Source organism: Ranitomeya variabilis, chromosome 4, assembly GCF_051348905.1.
Source record: "Ranitomeya variabilis isolate aRanVar5 chromosome 4, aRanVar5.hap1, whole genome shotgun sequence".
NCBI lineage: Eukaryota > Metazoa > Chordata > Amphibia > Anura > Dendrobatidae > Ranitomeya > Ranitomeya variabilis.
In genome coordinates, this window is record NC_135235.1 from 244390312 (window position 1) to 244410861 (window position 20550).

General features: G+C 45.6%; 1 protein-coding gene and 1 pseudogene across 6 annotated transcripts in view; one reads left to right on the forward strand and one right to left on the reverse strand.

Moving 5' to 3' along the window:
- Positions 1 to 20550, forward strand: part of IGSF9B (immunoglobulin superfamily member 9B) — a 154380-nt gene that overhangs the window by 78328 nt on the left and 55502 nt on the right. For 3 of the 6 annotated variants that reach the window (XR_013213068.1, XM_077249334.1, XM_077249335.1), the window contains exons 17-18: positions 9009 to 9054; positions 9770 to 11257. Coding sequence is in view for 4 of the 6 variants with exons in the window: in XM_077249334.1 (XP_077105449.1) it covers positions 9009 to 9054; positions 9770 to 11257 (1534 nt within the window). In the remaining 2 variants the exon portion in view is untranslated. Of the gene's footprint in view, positions 1 to 9008; positions 9055 to 9769; positions 11258 to 14805; positions 14970 to 20550 lie in introns of those variants that run through there. The other 3 variants (XR_013213069.1, XM_077249336.1, XM_077249337.1) reach the window with 3 other exon arrangements.
- LOC143766980 (small ribosomal subunit protein uS3 pseudogene) lies at positions 15427 to 16721 on the reverse strand (annotated as a pseudogene).

Genomic DNA, 20550 nt, shown 5'->3' on the forward strand with positions numbered 1-20550 from the left:
TACACATCTAGATAGGTTCCCTGAGGGGTCTAGTTTCCAAAATGTTGTCAGTTCTGAGGGGTCCACTATTTAGGCAGATCATGGGCTCTCCAGCCAGGACATGGCATCCACTAATTATTCCAGCAAATTTTGCATTCAAAAAGTCAAATGGCGCTCCTTCCCTTCCAAGCTCTGCCGTGTGCCCAAACATTGGTCTTCCTCCACATATGGAGTATTGTCGTACCCCAAAATTTGTTGTGCAATTTCTCCTGTTACCCTTGTGAAAGTAAAAAAAATAAATAATGGGTCTAAAGGAAAAGTTTTTTATTTCCACATTCCATTAATTTCTGCAAAACACCTGAAGCGTTAATACACCTCTTGAATGTGGTTTTGAGCACTTTGAGGGGTGCAGTTTTTAGGATGGTGTTTTTTCTGTCATATAGGCCCCTCAAAAAAAAGTCATATCAAATGTAATGTGGGCCCTAAAATAAAAAGATTTTGTTGTAAAAATTACGGTAGAAATCGCTGGTCAGATTTTTAACCCTTGTAACTTCCTAACAAAACAAAGGTTAAAAAATTGTGCTGATGTAAAGTAGACATGTGGGAATAGTTATTTATTAACTATTTTGTGTTATATGATTCGTATTTAAGGGCATACAAATTAAGTTTGAAAATTGCAGCATTTTCGCCAAATTTCAGAATTATTTTTTTTTTCACAAATAAACGTAAATCAGATCAAATACATTTTACCACTATCATGAAGTACAATATTCACGAGAAAACGGTCTCCGAATCAGTGGGACTTCTAAATTCCTATACCCCAGAGCAAAATGTTGCAGTCGATGAGTCCTTTATGAGTCTCAAGGGCCGTCTATCATTCCGCCAATTCCTCCCCTGCAAGCACCATATATAGCATCAAATTATCCAAATTGTATGAGAGCACAACAGGGTACACGTGCAGCTCACTAATATGCGAAGTTAGGGACCACCAAATAATCTCACCCAACTGCCCCCAGACAGTTGGCATTCCAGGTAACATTGTCTGTGAACTAGTGATGCCACTTGTTCACCAAGGTCACCACGTGTACCCTGACAACTACTATACAAGCTAGAGGAATAAAATCTGAGGTGCGCTCCTCAGAATGGACAAAAAAGATTTATCCAGGTGAAAAAAAAAAAGCAAATCGAGATTTTTCAACCTTGTGTTTCATCAACTGCATAAAAATTGGTGACATCAAACTAGGCAATGCCTCCCAGATAAATACTAGAGGGTATAATTTAACAGAAAATAAATTTATGGGGATTTCTTTCGTCGTTCAACCACACGGACTGCAGATATGACAATCTATTGTGGTGTCTGCCATCTCCCTCAGCCAAATGCGTGTTCAGAAATTCAAATCTTGCTCCTTCTGTTTCTATGCATACATATTAATCCAAACTGACCTATAGCCAACATAGGCTTGGTCCCATTCCGTAGAACTGATTCAACAACAGAACCATATAAAAACAAATAGTATGGCTCAAGGAATGTAAAATATATATCTTTATTCACAAAATTGACAAGTGACAATAAAAACACAAAAATACCTCATAACACAGCTCAGCGTCACCCACGCCTAGGCAATACAATAAATCGTTGCTATGCCACACTGTTGTTAACTCCGTATTTGGACATTATTGATACATAGTAAGAGTGAACCAGAACTCTAAATCACATGTGCCCACTGGTATAACTATACCTAAGAGGGAACACTATAAAAGGAGCGCTCTCACGAGTTATAAGTCCAATCAGTGTCTAATGAATTCCGAAAAACATGTGCATAGATGACTGCAAGTATATTTACCGAGTGGCGTGCCACAGCCTGGATGAACGTCCCACCCCGACGCGCGTTTCGCCTGTTCTTCTTCCGGGGGCGTATCTAGCTAGGGAGGTGTGTGGTCTTTTAAATGACCGGGAGCCAATGGGTGATAAGCGTGGTTGCCAACTGTAACTATGCGCTAGTGGAAACATAGCTGGGGTATGACGGCGCATCCGGTGCTCAGTCTATCTCCTGACAGGAACAATCGAACTCCGGTCAATGAGACACGAGTGTTCCGCCCGGCAAAAGCCAGACGGAAGTCAGGCATCATCACATGAGACCAGAGCAGAGAGCTCCGGAGTGATCTGGGCAACGCATGCGCATGCGTTGCCCAGATCACTCCGGAGCTCTCTGCTCTGGTCTCATGTGATGATGCCTGACTTCCGTCTGGCTTTTGCCGGGCGGAACACTCGTGTCTCATTGACCGGAGTTCGATTGTTCCTGTCAGGAGATAGACTGAGCACCGGATGCGCCGTCATACCCCAGCTATGTTTCCACTAGCGCATAGTTACAGTTGGCAACCACGCTTATCACCCATTGGCTCCCGGTCATTTAAAAGACCACACACCTCCCTAGCTAGATACGCCCCCGGAAGAAGAACAGGCGAAACGCGCGTCGGGGTGGGACGTTCATCCAGGCTGTGGCACGCCACTCGGTAAATATACTTGCAGTCATCTATGCACATGTTTTTCGGAATTCATTAGACACTGATTGGACTTATAACTCGTGAGAGCGCTCCTTTTATAGTGTTCCCTCTTAGGTATAGTTATACCAGTGGGCACATGTGATTTAGAGTTCTGGTTCACTCTTACTATGTATCAATAATGTCCAAATACGGAGTTAACAACAGTGTGGCATAGCAACGATTTATTGTATTGCCTAGGCGTGGGTGACGCTGAGCTGTGTTATGAGGTATTTTTGTGTTTTTATTGTCACTTGTCAATTTTGTGAATAAAGATATATATTTTACATTCCTTGAGCCATACTATTTGTTTTTATATGGTTCTGTTGTTGAATCCTTCTGTTTCTAGCCTGGCCATGTGCACACGTTCAGTTTTTTTCGCGTTTTTTTGCTATAAAAACGTGATAAAAACGCGAAAAAAACGCTAACATATGCCTCCTATTATTTACATTGTATTCCGCATTTTTTTGTGCAAATGTTGCATTTTTTTCCGCGAAAAAATCGCATCGCGGAAAAAAAAGCAACATGTTCATTAAAAATGCGGAATTGCGGGCATTCCGCACACCTAGGAGTGCATTGATCTGCTTACTTCCCGCACGGGGCTGTGCACACCATGCGGGAAGTAAGCAGATTATGTGCGGTTGGTACCCAGGGTGGAGGAGAGGAGACTCTCCTCCACGGACTGGGCACCATATAATTGGTCAAAAAAAAAGAATTAAAATAAAAAATAGTGATATACTCACCTTCGATGGCCTCCGGAGTCTTCCCGCCTCTCCGGTGCATGCTGCCGCTTCGGTTCCTGTAGCTGGTGTGCGGTGAAGGACCTGCGATGACGTCGCGGTCTTGTGATTGGTCGTGAGACCGGTCATATGACCGCTCACGTGACCGCGACGTCATGGAAGGTCCTGCGCTCACACAGCATCTATAGGAACGGACGCCGCTGAGGAGATCCGCTGTCTGCAGGTGAGTATAAGCATTTTTTTTATTTTTTTGTATTATTTTTAAACATTCTATCTTTTACTATAGATGCTGCATAGGCTGCATCTATAGTAAAAAGTTGGTCACATTTGTCAAACACTATGTTTGACAAGTGTAACCAACCTGTCAGTTTTCCACGCGATGCTACAGATCGCTTGGAAAACTTTCGCATTCTGCAAGCTAATTTCGCTTGCAAAATGCTAAAAAAAAACGGGGAAAAAAACGCAAAAAAAAAATGCGGATTTCTTGCAGAAAATTTCCGGTTTTCTTCAGGAAATTTCTGCAAGAAATCCTGACGTGTGCACATACCTTTAGACTACATGTGGGGTATCGCCGCACTCGTAAGAAAGTTTGTAACAAACTGTGGGGTCCATTTTTAGTGTTGCCTCTCTAAAAAAGTGAAAAAATTGAGGCTAAAGCAAGATTTTAGAGGTAAAATTTTCATTTTTATTTTCATTCCTGTAGTGACTCTGATAGTGTGACTGTGGAAAGCCTAGATGGCGCAAGCAGGGGGCACAGGACCGAGAGACAGGAGTGTAAAGAGCAGGGCAAGCAGTGCGCACAGGACCAGAAACTGAGGCACACTTTTGGAGTGTTTCCGATATATAGGTCCCTAAAAAAAAAAAAAAAGGTTTTGTAATGTAAATTTGTTGAAAAAATGAATTGCTGCTAAACTTTTAACCCCTCTAAAATTCTTACAAAAAAGTTTAAAAAATGATGCACCTGTAAAGTAGACATGTGGGAAATGTTATTTATTAACTATTTTGTGTGGTATATTAGTGATGAGCGAGTGTACTCGTTGCTCAGGTTTTCCCCAGCACTCTCGGGTGACCTCCGAGTATTTGTTAGTGTTCGGAGATTTAGTTTTGCTCATCTCACCTGAATGATTTACGGCTATTAGACAGCTTGAATACATGTGGGGATTCCCTAGCAACCAGGCAACCCCCACATGTACTTACGCTGGCTAATAGATGTAAATCATTCAGCTGCGGCGATGACAACTAAATTTCCGAACAGTAACAAATACTTGGAGGTCACCCGAGCGTGCTGGGGAAAACCCGGGCCACGAGTACACTCGCTTATCACTAATAACGATCTGATTTAAGGGCATAAAAACAAAAAGATTGAATATTGTGACATTTTCTGTCAAAATTGCGATATTTTCATAAACGCACATCATACCAACCAAAATATATCACTAAGATGAAGTACAATATGTAATGAAAATACAATCTCTGAATCAGTGGGATCCGTTGAAGTGTTCCAGAGCTATAACCTCATAAAGTGACACTGAGCCAATTTTGACCTTAATGACCAAGGCAAATTTTAGAAATCTGACCAGTCACTAAGGGGTTAAACACCCCAAAAAGTGGATGCACCTCCATATTCAATAACCCAATGTTTGCAGATGTCTCAATTAAGAAAATAGTCCATATAAAAGAAAAAAGTATGACGGCACCAGGATAGTTGGTTTTAGATGGTCTTCAAGTGAGCAATTTACTGCAACAAACTGAGTCTCTCATGGCAAACGGACCTGCGGTGGAAAACAATCGCACTGTGGTGCTCTACCAAACAGTACTTCGTATTAAATATCCAAAAAGAAAAGGTGGCACTCATCAAGCGATGTATTAAAAATCCTTTATTCTTCCATGTATCGGAGTAAGGACATGCCTTTCGGGCTGCAGGTAAAACGAGAGGGTGCGGGGGGTGAACTGGACGATGGCCGTTTCGCACACGATGCACTTCAACGGGTCCAGGTCCCGTTGAAGCGCATCGTGCGCGAAATGGCCATCGTCTGGTTCACTCCCCGCACCCTCTCGTTTCACCGGCAGCCCGAAAGGCATGTCCTTACTCCGATACATGGAAGAATAAAGGATTTTTAATACATCGCTTGGTGAGTGCCACCTTTTCTTCTTTTCTTTTTGGATATTCAATTAAGAAAATGCTTTAGATATTCCATTTGCACTTAAAATCTAAGCTGCTGATATAGAAAAACCATAAAAAGTAATAACTGAAGATGTCCACCATATGCTGCCAATACTACTGTAGTGTTCCAAATACTAGCCATCCAATATGACTAACTAGATTTATCCCTGTTTTTAGTATAAATTGCATCTCCACATGTCACTCAATTTACCAGTCTTTGCAGTAGATAAGAGAACCACCAGACTCCACATTCATGATCTGCAGGTTTCTGAGTCTGTGTATTAGAATAATTAATTGACCGCTCTGGCGCTGATCACAATATTAGCAATGTGGAGTCCGATCAGTGCGGTCAATCATTCTGTAAAGAGACGGTGTGAATCAGGTGGCCCTTATTTAATGTTAAATGTTGTACATGAATTTCTCCTTGAAAGCCTGAGAAATATGGGTCGTTCCAGACATTTGTTTAGAAGAACCGCGTACTTTGATTAAAACGTTGATTGGAGAGGGTTAAACTTTTAAAGATGTGCAGACAATGATCGGTTGCTCAGCTAAAATAATCTTCAATGCCTCATAATGGAAAGCCAAACCAGAGAGACAAGGAAGAAAGCAGAAGACTACAATTCCAATGGATGGAAGAATAGCTAGAATGGAAAAGGCTCAGCCAATGATCAGCTCCAGGATGATCACAGACAGTCTCACCTTACCAATCATCGGCTCCAGGATAATCACAGACAGTCTCGCGTTACCAGTGATCGGCTCCAGGATGATCACAGTCTTACGTTGCCAATGATCAGCTCCAGGATAAACACAAATAGTCTTGTGTTACCAATGATCGGCTCCAGAATGAACACATACAGTCTCACGTTACCAATGATCGGCTCCAGAATGATCACATACAGTCTCACGTTACCAATGATCGGTTCCAGGATGATCACATACAGTCTCACGTTACCAATGATCAGCTCCAGGATGATCACAAATAGTCTCACGTTACCAATGATCGGCTCCAGGATGATCACAGTCTCACGTTGCCAATGATCAGCTCCAGGATAATCACAAATAGTGTCACTTTACCAATGATCGGCTCCAGAATGATCACATACAGTCTCCCGTTACCAATGATCGGTTCCAGGATGATCACATACAGTCTCACGTTACCAATGATCGGCTCCAGAATGATCACATACAGTCTCACGTTACCAATGATCGGTTCCAGGATGATCACATACAGTCTCACGTTACCAATGATCAGCTCCAGGATGATCACAAATAGTCTCACGTTACCAATGATCGGCTCCAGAATGATCACATACAGTCTCACGTTACCAATGATCGACTCCAGGATGATCATATACAGTCTCACGTTACCAATGATCGGCTCCAGGATGTTCAGACTGTGCCACGTTACCAATGATCGGCTCTAGGATGATTACATAGTCTCACGGTACCAATGATCAGCTCCAGGATGTTCACATAGTCTCACGTTACCAATGATCGACTCCAGGATGATTACATAGTCTCACGGTACCAATGATCGGCTCCAGGATGTTCACATAGTCTCACGTTACCAATGATCGGCTCCAGGATGATTACATAGTCTCACGTTACCAATGATCGGCTCCAGAATGATCACATACAGTCTCACGTTACCAATGATCGACTCCAGGATGATCATATACAGTCTCACGTTACCAATGATCGGCTCCAGGATGTTCACAGACTGTGCCACGTTACCAATGATCGGCTCCAGGATGATTACATAGTCTCACGGTAACAATGATCAGCTCCAGGATGTTCACATAGTCTCACGTTACCAATGATCGGCTCCAGGATGATCACAGTCTCACATTACCAATGATCGGCTCCAGGATGATCACAGACAGTCTCACGTTACCTGTGATGACTGTGACAGGTAGAAGACTCCTGTGTGACGCTAATCTCTTACCAAGAAGTCCCCGCAAAGTCCCACTGATAAAAACAGATATGTACTGAAGAGGATACAATCTGCCAAAGAACACATCAACTGGCCTAAAGAGAAATGGAGAAGCTTTTTCTGGACCAATGAAAGTAACATTTTTCTTTTTGGGTCCAAGGGCCACGGACCGTTTGATAGATGACCCCGAAACTCTGCGTTCAACCACAGTCCACTCTGAAGACAGTGAAGCATGGTGGTGCAGGCGTCATGATATGGCAGGTTTCTCTTACTATGGTGTCAGATTTAATTACCGTATACCAGGGATCATGGACCAGTTTGCAACGATTAAAATACTTAAAGAGATCATGTTGCATTACACTGAAGAGGACATGCCATTAAAGTGGGTGTTTCTACAAGACAATGACACTAAACACACCAGTAAACCAGCAAAATCTTTGTTCCAGTCCAACAAAATTGAGGTTATGGAGCTGCCAGCCTGATCCCCGAACCTTAATCTGATAGAACACTTGTGGACTTCTAATCCCATTGAGCTTTAATTAATTAGTTGTCTGCATCTGCAAAGGGAAACTTGGATAGGAAGCTGCCAAAAAGTGCAAACACAGAAGTAAAGTGCTAGTGTACGTGATAAAGTGCAATATTGCCCACAATCATTATATACACAAAGTACAGTCACGTCACTAAATGCATTCTACATCTGAACAGATACAATAGAAACACAAAACATGACATATGCTGAATGCAAAGAACAAGAGGTGATGGGTGTAAATAATTACATAGATAAAGAGTTGGGCCAATGAAGGCTTCCTGAATAAAATAAATAAGCTAATCCATTATTGTGTTAAATAATATGTTGTTGATGTATGCAGCACATTATGGCACTGTTTTTATTTTAATCATTCAATCTGTTTTCCAAAGACCTATAGATGAAATATCCTCTATAGTTAAAGGCTATGGGAAAGAAAAGCATTTGTTGTAATCGTATAGACCATAATAAATGATTAAAGCCTAAAAATAAAAACAAGCTAAAGATAAAACCAAAGAAATCCTTCTACAGGAAAGATACAAAAAAGTGTCTCCTTTAATCCATCTGGGGTCTTAGTACCTAAAGCAATAATTCCTACAATGCATTTAGTTTCACTTTGTAGTTTTGTATGGTTCCCAACACCCCAAACTATCAGATGAGCAGATCCGTGTCTTCCTGAGGAGCTGACCTCTTGGGACGGCTGTTGTAGTGGAAATATTATGGGCAGATGCAACCTGCAATAAAGAATTAGCAGATGATATTTGGAGGGGACAGCATGCATAAAGTTCCTGTTACGCCTCCTCTGAGGTCATACTAAGCCATGTGGATGATTACACATTGTGCCAGGGTATCTTCCTTGTTTTCTGCAGACAGCCTAACAAAGCCACCAGCTTAGTTCTGAGTTAAAGTTAAACCCTGGAAATTTCACCAAGCTGCGATCAAGAGCTAAGGACTTGTCAGATATCTGCTGTACTCTGGGTCTTAGCAAGTGCTTCCCTGACAGATGTTCTCTGGGCAGGGAAAAGGGTATAATCCCTTGGATTTTTGGAATAGGGCTGAGATTGGTGAGGTGATGGATGGCTGTAGACAGTGGTTGAAATATAACTTGTGATTGTTTCTCTGCAGATCCACCACTCTCCATCACACACTGCCGGAAAAGCATGGAGTCTCCGTAAGTAAACACTCACTTCTTCATGCTTGGCTGAATTCAGGGAGGTAACAGGGGGCCTGGGATGGCACTGATGATGTGCTCTTCTAAGGCTGGTCATACACTAGAAATTTTGGTTGTCTCAAAAGGCAGATTTAGACCAATTTCTGCAATATTTTCAAGTAGCGTCAATCAAAGTCAGATTTTCATAGAATAATTGTTCTGCTACATTATAATGATGACAGTATCTCGCCTGAGATATCGATTTACATAAGTCACTGACCGATCAGTAACCCTAATACATGGCTAGCTTAATCTCAGTCAGATGCCCGAGGTCCAGGCCTGTGTTATGAGACCAGGACTGTTGGTATAAGAAGAAGAGTAGCATCCTGGTCATCCTTAATTCTAGACTATTCTTCCCAACACTTCCTCTGTGCCAGCTCTGCTCACTTTTCTTTACTTGTGGATTGAGACTTCTCCGTGGACGTTTATTGTTGCCACTAGTTAATGTTCTAGAGTCCACTTGACATGTATAAAGGCCCTGTAAGGAGCCCTGGTTGTCTCCAACAAGAGGTGCACATCCCACAGTAAGGGCTTTTGTTAACCCTGATGGAGACCCGTAGATGGACACTTTAAGGAGAAATCGGTAATCTGTGGAAGCAGCTTCTCGATTGAATTGCTGTATTTTCTTCTAGGTCAGTCTAAAATACCCATATCAGGTACTTTTTATTTTTATTAGGTTATCTTCTGGAAAGGTCAGTCCAGAGAGTGTTCGAACATTACGTGCTCCCTCAGAGTCTTCAGAGGATCAGGGCCTTCCACCAAAAAGGCCCCTGAGTCCAGGCCGAGAAAAGGAACTGTCATTATACAAGAAGACCAAACGTGCCATGACCAGCAAGAAGTATAGCGTCAGTCAGGCAGAAGCAGAAGTTACTACTCCCATTGAGTTAATCAGCAGGGGTCCAGATGGTCGTTTTGTTACAGGTGGCCCTGACCAGGAGCCAGCTATGCGTAGTCGAAGAATTCAAGGATTCCCATTTGCAGAGGAAACGGATATGTACCCAGAGTTCCGACAGTCTGATGAGGAAAATGACGAGCCATCAGGTTTAAAGTCCCACCTTACCCCATTATCATCTAGTCAGGACTCTCCGCTTCAGCCTCCTGCCTACAGCCCACGTTTTCAACATCAGTCTCCAGAAGTAAGGCAGCAGGCCTCAGGTCAGTCAAGACCTGGTAGCTACCATCATAGCCACTTGTATGGCTATTTGAGCAGTAGTCCTCGGGACTCGGATCCACCTCCTCCTTTTTATATGCCAGAAGTCAGCCCACTAAGTTCTGTTATGTCATCTCCACCTTTGCTTCCTGAAGGCTCTTTTCCACCTATTCCAGAAGAGAATGGGGAGAACAGCTCCACCAGTACTTTGCCTCTTACACACACCCCAACTGGTGGGCGCTCACCAGATCAGTGGGGAGGGCCAGACTTCCCTTTTGGTGGATTAGAAGCTCCTTCATCTCCTTCCATGTTTGTCCAGCATCGGTATGAAGCTGGTGAGATGAGGCGTCCTCTACCTCCACCTCCCCCAGCCCCATTTCCTCGGGGGCGTCCACCTCCCAACTCACTACAGGTCCCATCTTATGCAGCCATCTTACCTCTGGAACCACATTCAGGCTGGGCAGGAAGGTTACCAAGTCGTCCACATCCTCCTCACCCAACTTCATGGCAGGATGCAGCTATGCAACTGGCTGCGCAAGGCCAGCTTCGGCACACTAGCCAAGGGATGGGGATCCCAGTGCTTCCATACCCAGACATCCCTGAACCAGGGCCTTTTGGGATGGATGCTCGATGGTTTGAAAGTCGGGCACGTCCACAGATGAGTCCCAGACAGCATCGAAGACTGGAGCCAGGCTTACATCAAGTGGTGCTGCAGCCTTCACGCCTTTCGCCACTGACCCAAAGTCCCCTAAGTTCCAGACATGGATCCCCTGAGCTCAGTGCCAGAGCCAGGCCTCGCCCAGGTCTGCTTCCCCCACCTCCAGAATGCTCTGGCATTGCCCTGCAGCCTCCTAGCTTTTTACACCAATCTCCCCCATCTTCTGGGTCGCCAGCAAAAAGCAGTCATGAGAGTCCTAGCTACCGCCCTGCTCCACCTGACTCGTCCCCTCATGCAGAAGGACGCAGGAGAGAAGAGCGAATACATGCAGAGACAGCGGTACTGTGCACTGCAGGGTGAGTGTGATGTTGAGCAGAGGGACAAACTTGTTGCTCGTGGGTGGGGGTGTGGACTTCAGTGACCATTTACTTTTCTAGGTAGATCCTGTCTCGACATTGTCCTGAATCTCATCAGTTACTTTTACATTTATGGTTTTCTTAAAGAGGAACTAAGTGAATTGAATATTAATATTCTAAAAAACATTGCCACCTACTGAAAGCTCTCTGCTGGGAGATTAATATTCTAAAAGAACATTGCCATCTACTGAAAGCTGTCTGCTGGGGCCAGACACACGAGGGTTTGTAAACTAGGACCTGTCAGTTCATACCTCACAAAACGTTTCTGCCCCGCCATGTTTATCAGGTTTGTGCTTGTAGGATTGCTTCTTGATGGATATGATTTCCAGCCAAACCATGGACTAACAGAGCTAGGTCTCTGTTCGGAGTTCACACGCTGGTGTATCGTACAGGGTGACCCCATGTTGGAGCACATTGAGAGGACCTTTCGTCAGTGGTTATTAATGGTAGTCTTGACACTTCTCAGATTACCTGCCAATACAACGCAAAGTGCAATCCAGAAATGCCAATCTCCCCCCCCCCCCCCGAGAAGGTTCTGCTCTGTGGAGTAAGGCCTGGGACGTCTATTATCTGCCAATAAATGGCATCCGTATTGAATTGTGAAGTGCACATTAAATAAAGTGTATTTGTGCTCTCTGGGTCTCTCCATTCCTTCCATGGGCATACCACTACGAATTACAGGATTGTTGGCACATGTCTGTAGCATTCTGTCCGTCTGTCTTGTGAATTGTGGCTGCTTCCAAAACCATAAGGCATACTCAAGTAGTGCTCCTGTGAAATGGGGAAAGATCTGAAGGCCTGAGAAATCCTAGATGATGATGCATCATGACTGGAGGAGCAAACACTTCTATCGAGATTATGCCCTACACCGGAATAAACTGACAGGAAGGCATTGTACTTTATCCTAAAACTAGCAGAATCACTCACTTCACAAAGTGTCCAGGTAACCAGTGTCCAAGATTGAGTGTACAGGTTTGCTCCCAAGTCCGTTGACAATGATTTTTTTGTATTCCAGAAGAGAAATAACCCCTGTAATGTTGCTGGTTGCGCGTCAGTTGGGTCCATTCTGCGGCCTGACATATTTTTTGGTCCCTGCCTATTCTGCAGCCCTGTTCCATTTTGCAGCCTCATCATGTTCTGCAGCCCTGTTCCATTCTGTGGTCCTGACATATTCTGCGGTCCTGTTCCATTCTGTGGCCCTGACATATTCTGCGGCCCTGTTCCATTCTGTGGCCCTGACATATTCTACGGCCCTGTTCCATTTCGTGACCCTGACATATTCTGCGGCCCTGTTCCATTCTGTGGCCCTGACATATTCTGTGGCCTTGTTCCATTCTGTGACACTGACATATTCTGCGGCCTTGTTCCATTCTGTGGCCCTGACATATTTTGCGGCCCTGTTCCATTCTGTTATCCTGACATATTTTGCGGCCCTGTTCCATTCTGTTATCCTGACATATTCTGCGGCCCTGTTCCATTCTGTGGCCCTGACATATTCTGCGGCCCTGTTCCATTCTGTGGCCCTGACATATTCTGCGGCCCTGTTCCATTCTGTGGCCCTGACATATTCTGCGGCCCTGTTCCATTCTGTGGCCCTGACATATTCTGTGGCCCTGACATATTCTGCGGCCCTGTTCCATTCTGTGGCCCTGACATATTCTGTGGCCCTGACATATTCTGCGGCCCTGTTCCATTCTGTGGCCCTGACATATTCTGCGGCCCTGTTCCATTCTGTGGCCCTGACATATTCTGCGGCCCTGTTCCATTCTGTGGCCCTGACATATTCTGCGGCCTTGTTCCATTCTGTGACCCTGACATATTCTGCGGTCCTGTTCCATTCTGTGACCCTGACATATTCTGCGGTCCTGTTCCATTTCGTGACCCTGACATATTCTGCGGCCCTGTTCCATTCTGTGGCCCTGACATATTCTGTGGCCTTGTTCCATTCTGTGACCCTGACATATTCTGCGGCCCTGTTCCATTCTGTGACCCTGACATATTCTGCGGCCCTGTTCCATTCTGTGACAGACATATTCTGCGGCCTTGTTCCATTCTGTGGCCCTGACATATTTTGCGGCCCTGTTCCATTCTGTGACCCTGACATATTCTGCGGCCCTGTTCCATTCTGTGGCCCTGACATATTCTGCGGCCCTGACATATTCTGTGGCCCTGTTCCATTCTGTGGCCCTGACATATTCTGCGGCCCTGTTCCATTCTGTGGCCCTGACATATTCTGTTGCCTTGTTCCATTCTGTGACACTGACATATTCTGCGGCCTTGTTCTATTCTGTGGCCCTGACATATTCTGCGGCCCTGTTCCATTCTGTGGCCCTGACATATTCTGCGGCCTTGTTCCATTCTGTGATCCTGACATATTCTGCAGCCCTGTTCCATTCTGTGACCCTGACATATTCTACGGCCCTGTTCCATTCTGTGACCCTGACATATTCTGCGGCCCTGTTCCATTCTGTGACCCTGACATATTCTACGGCCCTGTTCCATTCTGTGACCCTGACATATTCTGTGGCCCTGTTCCATTCTGTGACCCTGACATATTCTGCGACCCTGTTCCATTCTGTGACCCTGACATATTCTACGGCCCTGTTCCATTCTGTGACCCTGACATATTCTACGGCCCTGTTCCATTCTGTGGCCCTGACATATTCTGTGGCCCTGTTCCATTCTGTGACCCTGACATATTCTGTGGCCCTGTTCCATTCTGTGACCCTGACATATTCTGCGGCCCTGTTCCATTCTGTGACCCTGACATATTCTACGGCCCTGTTCCATTCTGTGACCCTGACATATTCTGTGGCCCTGTTCCATTCTGTGACCCTGACATGTTCTACGGCCCTGTTCCATTCTGTGGCCCTGACATATTCTGCGGCCTTGTTCCATTCTGTGGCCCTGACATATTCTGCGGCCCTGTTCCATTCTACGGCCCTGTTCCATTCTGTGGCCCTGACATATTCTGCGGCCTTGTTCCATTCTGTGGCCCTGACATATTCTACGGCCCTGTTCCATTCTGTGACCCTGACATATTCTACGGCCCTGTTCCATTCTGTGACCCTGACATATTCTACGGCCCTGTTCCATTCTGTGGCCCTGACATATTCTGCGGCCCTGTTCCATTCTGTGACCCTGACATATTCTGCGGCCCTGTTCCATTCTGTGACCCTGGCATATTCTGCGGCCCTGTTCCATTCTGTGGCCCTGGCATATTCTGCGGCCCTGTTCCATTCTGTGGCCCTGACATATTCTACGGCCCTGTTCCATTCTGTGACCCTGGCATATTCTGCGGCCCTGTTCCATTCTGAAGCCCTGGCCCACAGCGTTCTGGTCTGTCCTCCAGTGTCTCAGTATAGTGGCAATGTATTTTAGTAATGTGTCATTGTTGTCTGTGTTGTGTACGGGATTACAATGACAGGTTAGGGTTATTTTCACACTGTGATGTTTTTGTGTAATTTAGATGCCTTTCTCACCTGCAGGAGTGTCGGAGCCCCTGTAACAGTATCAGGTTTTGCTATGATTCCCCAGTGCAGCCCCCTGCCCTCCTTTCTTTCCTGAGTGCTGTCCTCAATAACTGTGTCTGTTTTTGATTGATCTCAGCTATCTGAGCAGTGTTGATGTCATGAACTCCTCCATCCAATAGGTAAGGGTGATCCATGTCCGAAGGGGGAAGAGGGAAGTGAGGGGTGGGTTCCTGGAGGGATGGAAAACATTGGGGGTCTTTTGCATCTGTTTTTATGACCCTGGCTTGCTTTAAAGGGGAACAATGCACAATGCTCAGAGTAAGGCCAAAAAATTCACTTGACACAGATTCATGATGTTGTGTCATTAGATATTCACTATTTTGTGAACATTAGAAGCTGAATACATCAACTCTGTCCTGTCTTCGGCATCCATACCAGACACAATTTCCTCTCAAAACCACTGACAGAGTTACAGAGGGTGCAGTCACCCCTCTGCCATCCCGCTGTGACATCAGAGGAGAAGCACTGAATGCTGCATCACACAATGATGTCATCATGGCAGGTGCAGTCATATCTACACTCACCCGCTCTACAGCGCATGTAGATTGTCGGTGGTTTAGGCTAAGGTCCAGCTTTTTACCAGGAATCAACCTTCACTCTAAACTTAAGGGCCTGTAAAGAAAAGGGAAATGCCTGCAGGTTACACCTGGTGACAGGACATCATGGTCTGCTATAAGGTTGTATTCTGTGTGATGGATCAATAGTTATAAATGATCGCTAGAAAACCCAAAAGACTTGTTATGGCACCCATAGAGGAAGAAACTCCCTCATACTGGTGGAAAGGCCACATGCTGAGATGTCCACAGCCTTCATTGCAGTAAGGACAACCGCCAATGCAATTCTTCATCTGTCTTAAATAGCATTTCCATTCCCCTGTGCGTCCAGGACTGCTCCTAAACTATCAGACTCGGGCCCATTATTCTCATGTGAAAGCCCTTCTACCTGATGCCACCAATCAATTAATAGGAGTTTGCTATGTGGGACACATGAGGGTAAACTAGCGCTCTGTGGGGGGACATAGGGTATACGGCTATCGGTCTCCGAGGGGGACACAACAGAGAAAACTCCAGCTGTAAGTCTATGGGGGTCACATGAGAGTGGACCTCAGCTACAGTCATGTCCAAAAGTGTTGATACCTTTTGAAATTGTTACAGAAAATAAAGTATTTCTCCCAGAAAATTATTGCAGTTACACATGTATTGTTATACACGTTTATATCCTTTGTGTGCATTGAAACAACACAAAATACAGAAAAAAGGGCAAATTGGACAATATTTCCACTTGGATCCCATGGGAGCATGATCTTCACCTTGATGCCCAGAACACCTTGTCTGAGCAGGAAGTGGCGCACGTCGGTGTCCATGTAGTAGTTCACAGGGTCTTCACTGTGAATCATCAGTCCATCCACAAATTTCATGGACTTGGCTCTCTGTCCTCGCAGTTTACCGGACACCACGACCTTACAACCCTTAGCTCTACACTCCATGATGAAGCGCAGGATGCCATAGCAGGCTCTCCTCACCACCAGGCCTCCCAGGAGCTTCTAGCGCAGAGACTCTGCTTGGGCTATGGCGCACAGACTTCTTGTGGCAACTTTCTCGGCGTACAGCTCAACGCTGCCCTCGGAAAAGCTGAATCTCTTATGCACCACTGCAGTCAGCTCACATACGGTTCCCCTTCTCACAGAGGACGTTCTGGGTCCTGGTGGCAAGAATGATGATTTCCGTCCTGGTCGGAGTGACTCGGATCTCCACACCAGAGTAGCCATCTTCTGCCAGCTCCCGGGTCAGGAACTCGCTCAGTTCAGCCTTCAAGATGCCATCAGCGACAAACTTCCTCTTCTTCGAGATCTGCATCGCCATCTCTCTCCGCGCTGCGGAAAGGAAAGAGTCAGCACGGGGGCTCAGTGGTTAGCATTGAATCTAGGCAGCGCTGGAGTCCTGGGTTCAATTCCCACCAAGGACAGCTGTCATGGTTCCCAATGGCAAGGGAACGTCAGAGAGCTTAAACTACAGACTAGCTCCTGGGTGATGGAATCTCGAGCTGACCGTGAGCTAAACCTATCACACAACTAACAGTGGCCGGGTGGCGTACCTACGTTTTATCCCTAGACGCCTAGCGCCAGCCGGAGGACTAACTAACCCTAATAGAGGAAAAGACAGACCTGGCTTACCTCTAGGGAAATTCCCCCAAAAAGGAGACAGAAGCCCCCCACATATATTGACGGTGAGTTCAGAGGAAAAGACATACGCAGTATGAAGGTAGGTTCAGCAAAGCGAGGTCCGCTTACTAGATAGCAAGAAGATACAATAGGGAACTTCACGGTCAGCTGAAAACCCTATTAAAATACCTTCCCGAAATTACTTTAAGACTCATGTGTCAACTCATGACACCGGAGTGGCAATTTCGGCCCACAAGAGCTTCCAGCTACAGAAAAATAACATTACTGTGAACTGGAACAAAAATGCAAAACAAACTTAGGACTAAGAGTCCAACTTAGCTGATAGTAGTCTAGAAGCAGGAACATGCAACAGAAAGGCTCTGGTTACATTGATGGCCGGCACCAGAATAACTGAGCAGCAAGGCTAAATAGGATACTCCCATATCCTGATGGAAACAGGTGAACAGAGAAAGTGAAGCACACAAGTCCAGTACCACCAGTGACCACCGGGGGAGCCCAAAAACCAAATTCACAACAGTACCCCCCCCCTCAAGGAGGGGGCACCGAACCCTCACAAGAACCACCAGGGCGATCAGGATGAGCCCTATGAAAGGCACGGACCAAATCAGAGGCATGAACATCAGAGGCTGTCACCCAAGAATTATCCTCCTGACCGTAGCCCTTCCACTTGACCAGATACTGAAGTTTCCGTCTGGAAACACGGGAGTCCAAGATCTTCTCCACAACGTACTCCAATTCACCCTCAACCAACACCGGAGCGGGAGGCTCAACGGAAGGCACAACCGGTACCTCATACCTGCGCAATAATGACCGATGGAAGACATTATGGATAGAAAAAGATGCTGGGAGGTCCAATCGAAAGGACACGGGGTTAAGAATCTCCAAAATCTTATACGGGCCGATGAACCGAGGCTTAAACTTAGGAGAAGAAACCCTCATAGGGACAAAACGAGAAGACAACCACACCAAGTCCCCAACACGAAGACGAGGACCAACACGACGACGGCGGTTAGCAAAATGCCGAGTCTTCTCCTGGGACAACTCCAAATTGTCCACCACCTGTCCCCAAATCCGATGCAACCTATCCACCACAGTATCCACTCCAGGACAATCCGAAGACTCCACCTGACCGGAAGAAAAACGAGGATGAAACCCCGAATTGCAAAAAAAAGGAGAAACCAAAGTGGCAGAACTAGCCCGATTATTGAGGGCAAACTCTGCCAACGGCAAAAAGGCAACCCAGTCATCCTGATCCGCAGACACAAAACACCTCAAATAAGTCTCCAAGGTCTGATTAGTTCGCTCAGTCTGGCCATTAGTCTGAGGATGAAACGCAGACGAAAAAGACAAATCAATGCCCATCCTAGCACAGAACGCCCGCCAAAATCTAGACACGAACTGGGTCCCCCTGTCAGAAACGATATTCTCCGGAATACCATGCAAGCGAACCACATTTTGAAAAAACAGAGGAACCAACTCGGATGAGGAAGGCAACTTAGGCAAGGGCACCAAATGGACCATCTTTGAAAAACGGTCACACACCACCCAGATGACAGACATTTTCTGAGAAAGAGGGAGATCAGAAATAAAATCCATAGAGATGTGAGTCCAAGGCCTCTTCGGAATAGGCAAAGATAACAACAATCCCCTGGCCCGAGAACAACAAGGTTTGGCCCGAGCACAAACATCACAAGACTGCACAAAAACTCGTACATCTCGAGACAGGGAAGGCCACCAGAAGGACCTAGCCACCAAATCCCTGGTACCAAAGATCCCAGGATGACCTGCCAACACAGAAGAATGAACCTCCGAGATGACTCTACTGGTCCAATCATCAGGAACAAACAGTCTACCAGGCGGGCAACGATCAGGTCTATCCGCCTGAAACTCCTGCAAAGCCCGTCGCAGGTCTGGGGAAACAGCAGATAATATCACCCCATCCTTAAGGATACCTGTAGGTTCAGAATCACCAGGGGAATCAGGCTCAAAACTCCTAGAAAGGGCATCCGCCTTCACATTTTTAGAACCTGGTAAGTATGAGACCACAAAATTAAACCGAGAGAAAAACAACGACCAGCGCGCCTGTCTAGGATTCAGGCGCCTGGCAGACTCAAGATAAATCAAATTCTTGTGATCGGTCAATACCACCACCTGATGTCTAACCCCCTCAAGCAAATGACGCCACTCCTCAAAAGCCCACTTCATAGCCAAAAGCTCCCGATTACCAATATCATAATTTCGCTCGGCGGGCGAAAATTTTCGAGAAAAGAACGCACAAGGTCTCATCACGGAGCAGTCGGAACTTTTCTGCGACAAGACCGCCCCAGCTCCGATCTCGGAAGCATCGACCTCAACCTGAAAAGGAAGAGTAACATCAGGCTGACGCAACACAGGGGCGGAAGAAAAGCGGCGCTTAAGCTCCCGAAAGGCCTCCACAGCAGCAGGGGACCAATCAGCAACATCAGCACCCTTTTTGGTCAAATCAGTCAAAGGTTTAGCAACATCAGAAAAACCAGTTATAAATCGACGATAAAAATTAGCAAAGCCCAAAAATTTCTGAAGGCTCTTAAGAGAAGAAGGTTGCGTCCAATCACAAATAGCCCGAACCTTGACAGGATCCATCTCAATGGAAGAGGGGGAAAAAATGTACCCCAAAAAAGAAATCTTTTGAACCCCAAAAATACACTTAGAACCCTTCACACACAAGGAATTAGCCCGCAAAACCTGAAAAACCCTCCTGACCTGTTGGACATGAGAATCCCAGTCATCCGAAAAAATCAAAATATCATCCAGATACACGATCATAAATTTATCCAAATATTCACGGAAAATGTCATGCATAAAGGACTGAAAGACTGAAGGGGCATTTGAAAGACCAAAAGGCATTACTAAATACTCAAAATGGCCCTCGGGCGTATTGAATGCGGTTTTCCACTCATCCCCCTGCTTAATTCGCACCAAATTATACGCCCCACGGAGATCAATCTTAGAGAACCACTTAGCCCCCTTTATTCGAGCAAACAAATCAGTCAGCAGTGGCAGAGGATACTGATATTTGACTGTAATTTTATTCAAGAGTCGATAATCAATACACGGCCTCAAAGAGCCATCTTTTTTAGATACAAAGAAAAAACCGGCTCCTAAGGGAGATGAAGAAGGACGAATATGTCCCTTTTCCAGGGACTCCTTAATATATTCTCGCATAGCAGCATGTTCAGGTACAGATAGATTAAATAAACGACCCTTTGGAAATTTACTGCCCGGAATCAGATCTATGGTACAATCGCAATCTCTGTGAGGAGGTAGTGAACCAAGCTTAGGCTCCTCAAAAACATCACGATAATCAGACAAAAATTCCGGAATCTCAGAGGGAATAGATGACGAAATGGAAACCAAAGGTACGTCCCCATGAGCCCCCTGACATCCCCAGCTTAACACAGACATAGCTTTCCAGTCAAGGACTGGGTTATGAGATTGTAACCATGGTAATCCGAGCACCAAAACGTCATGTAGATTGT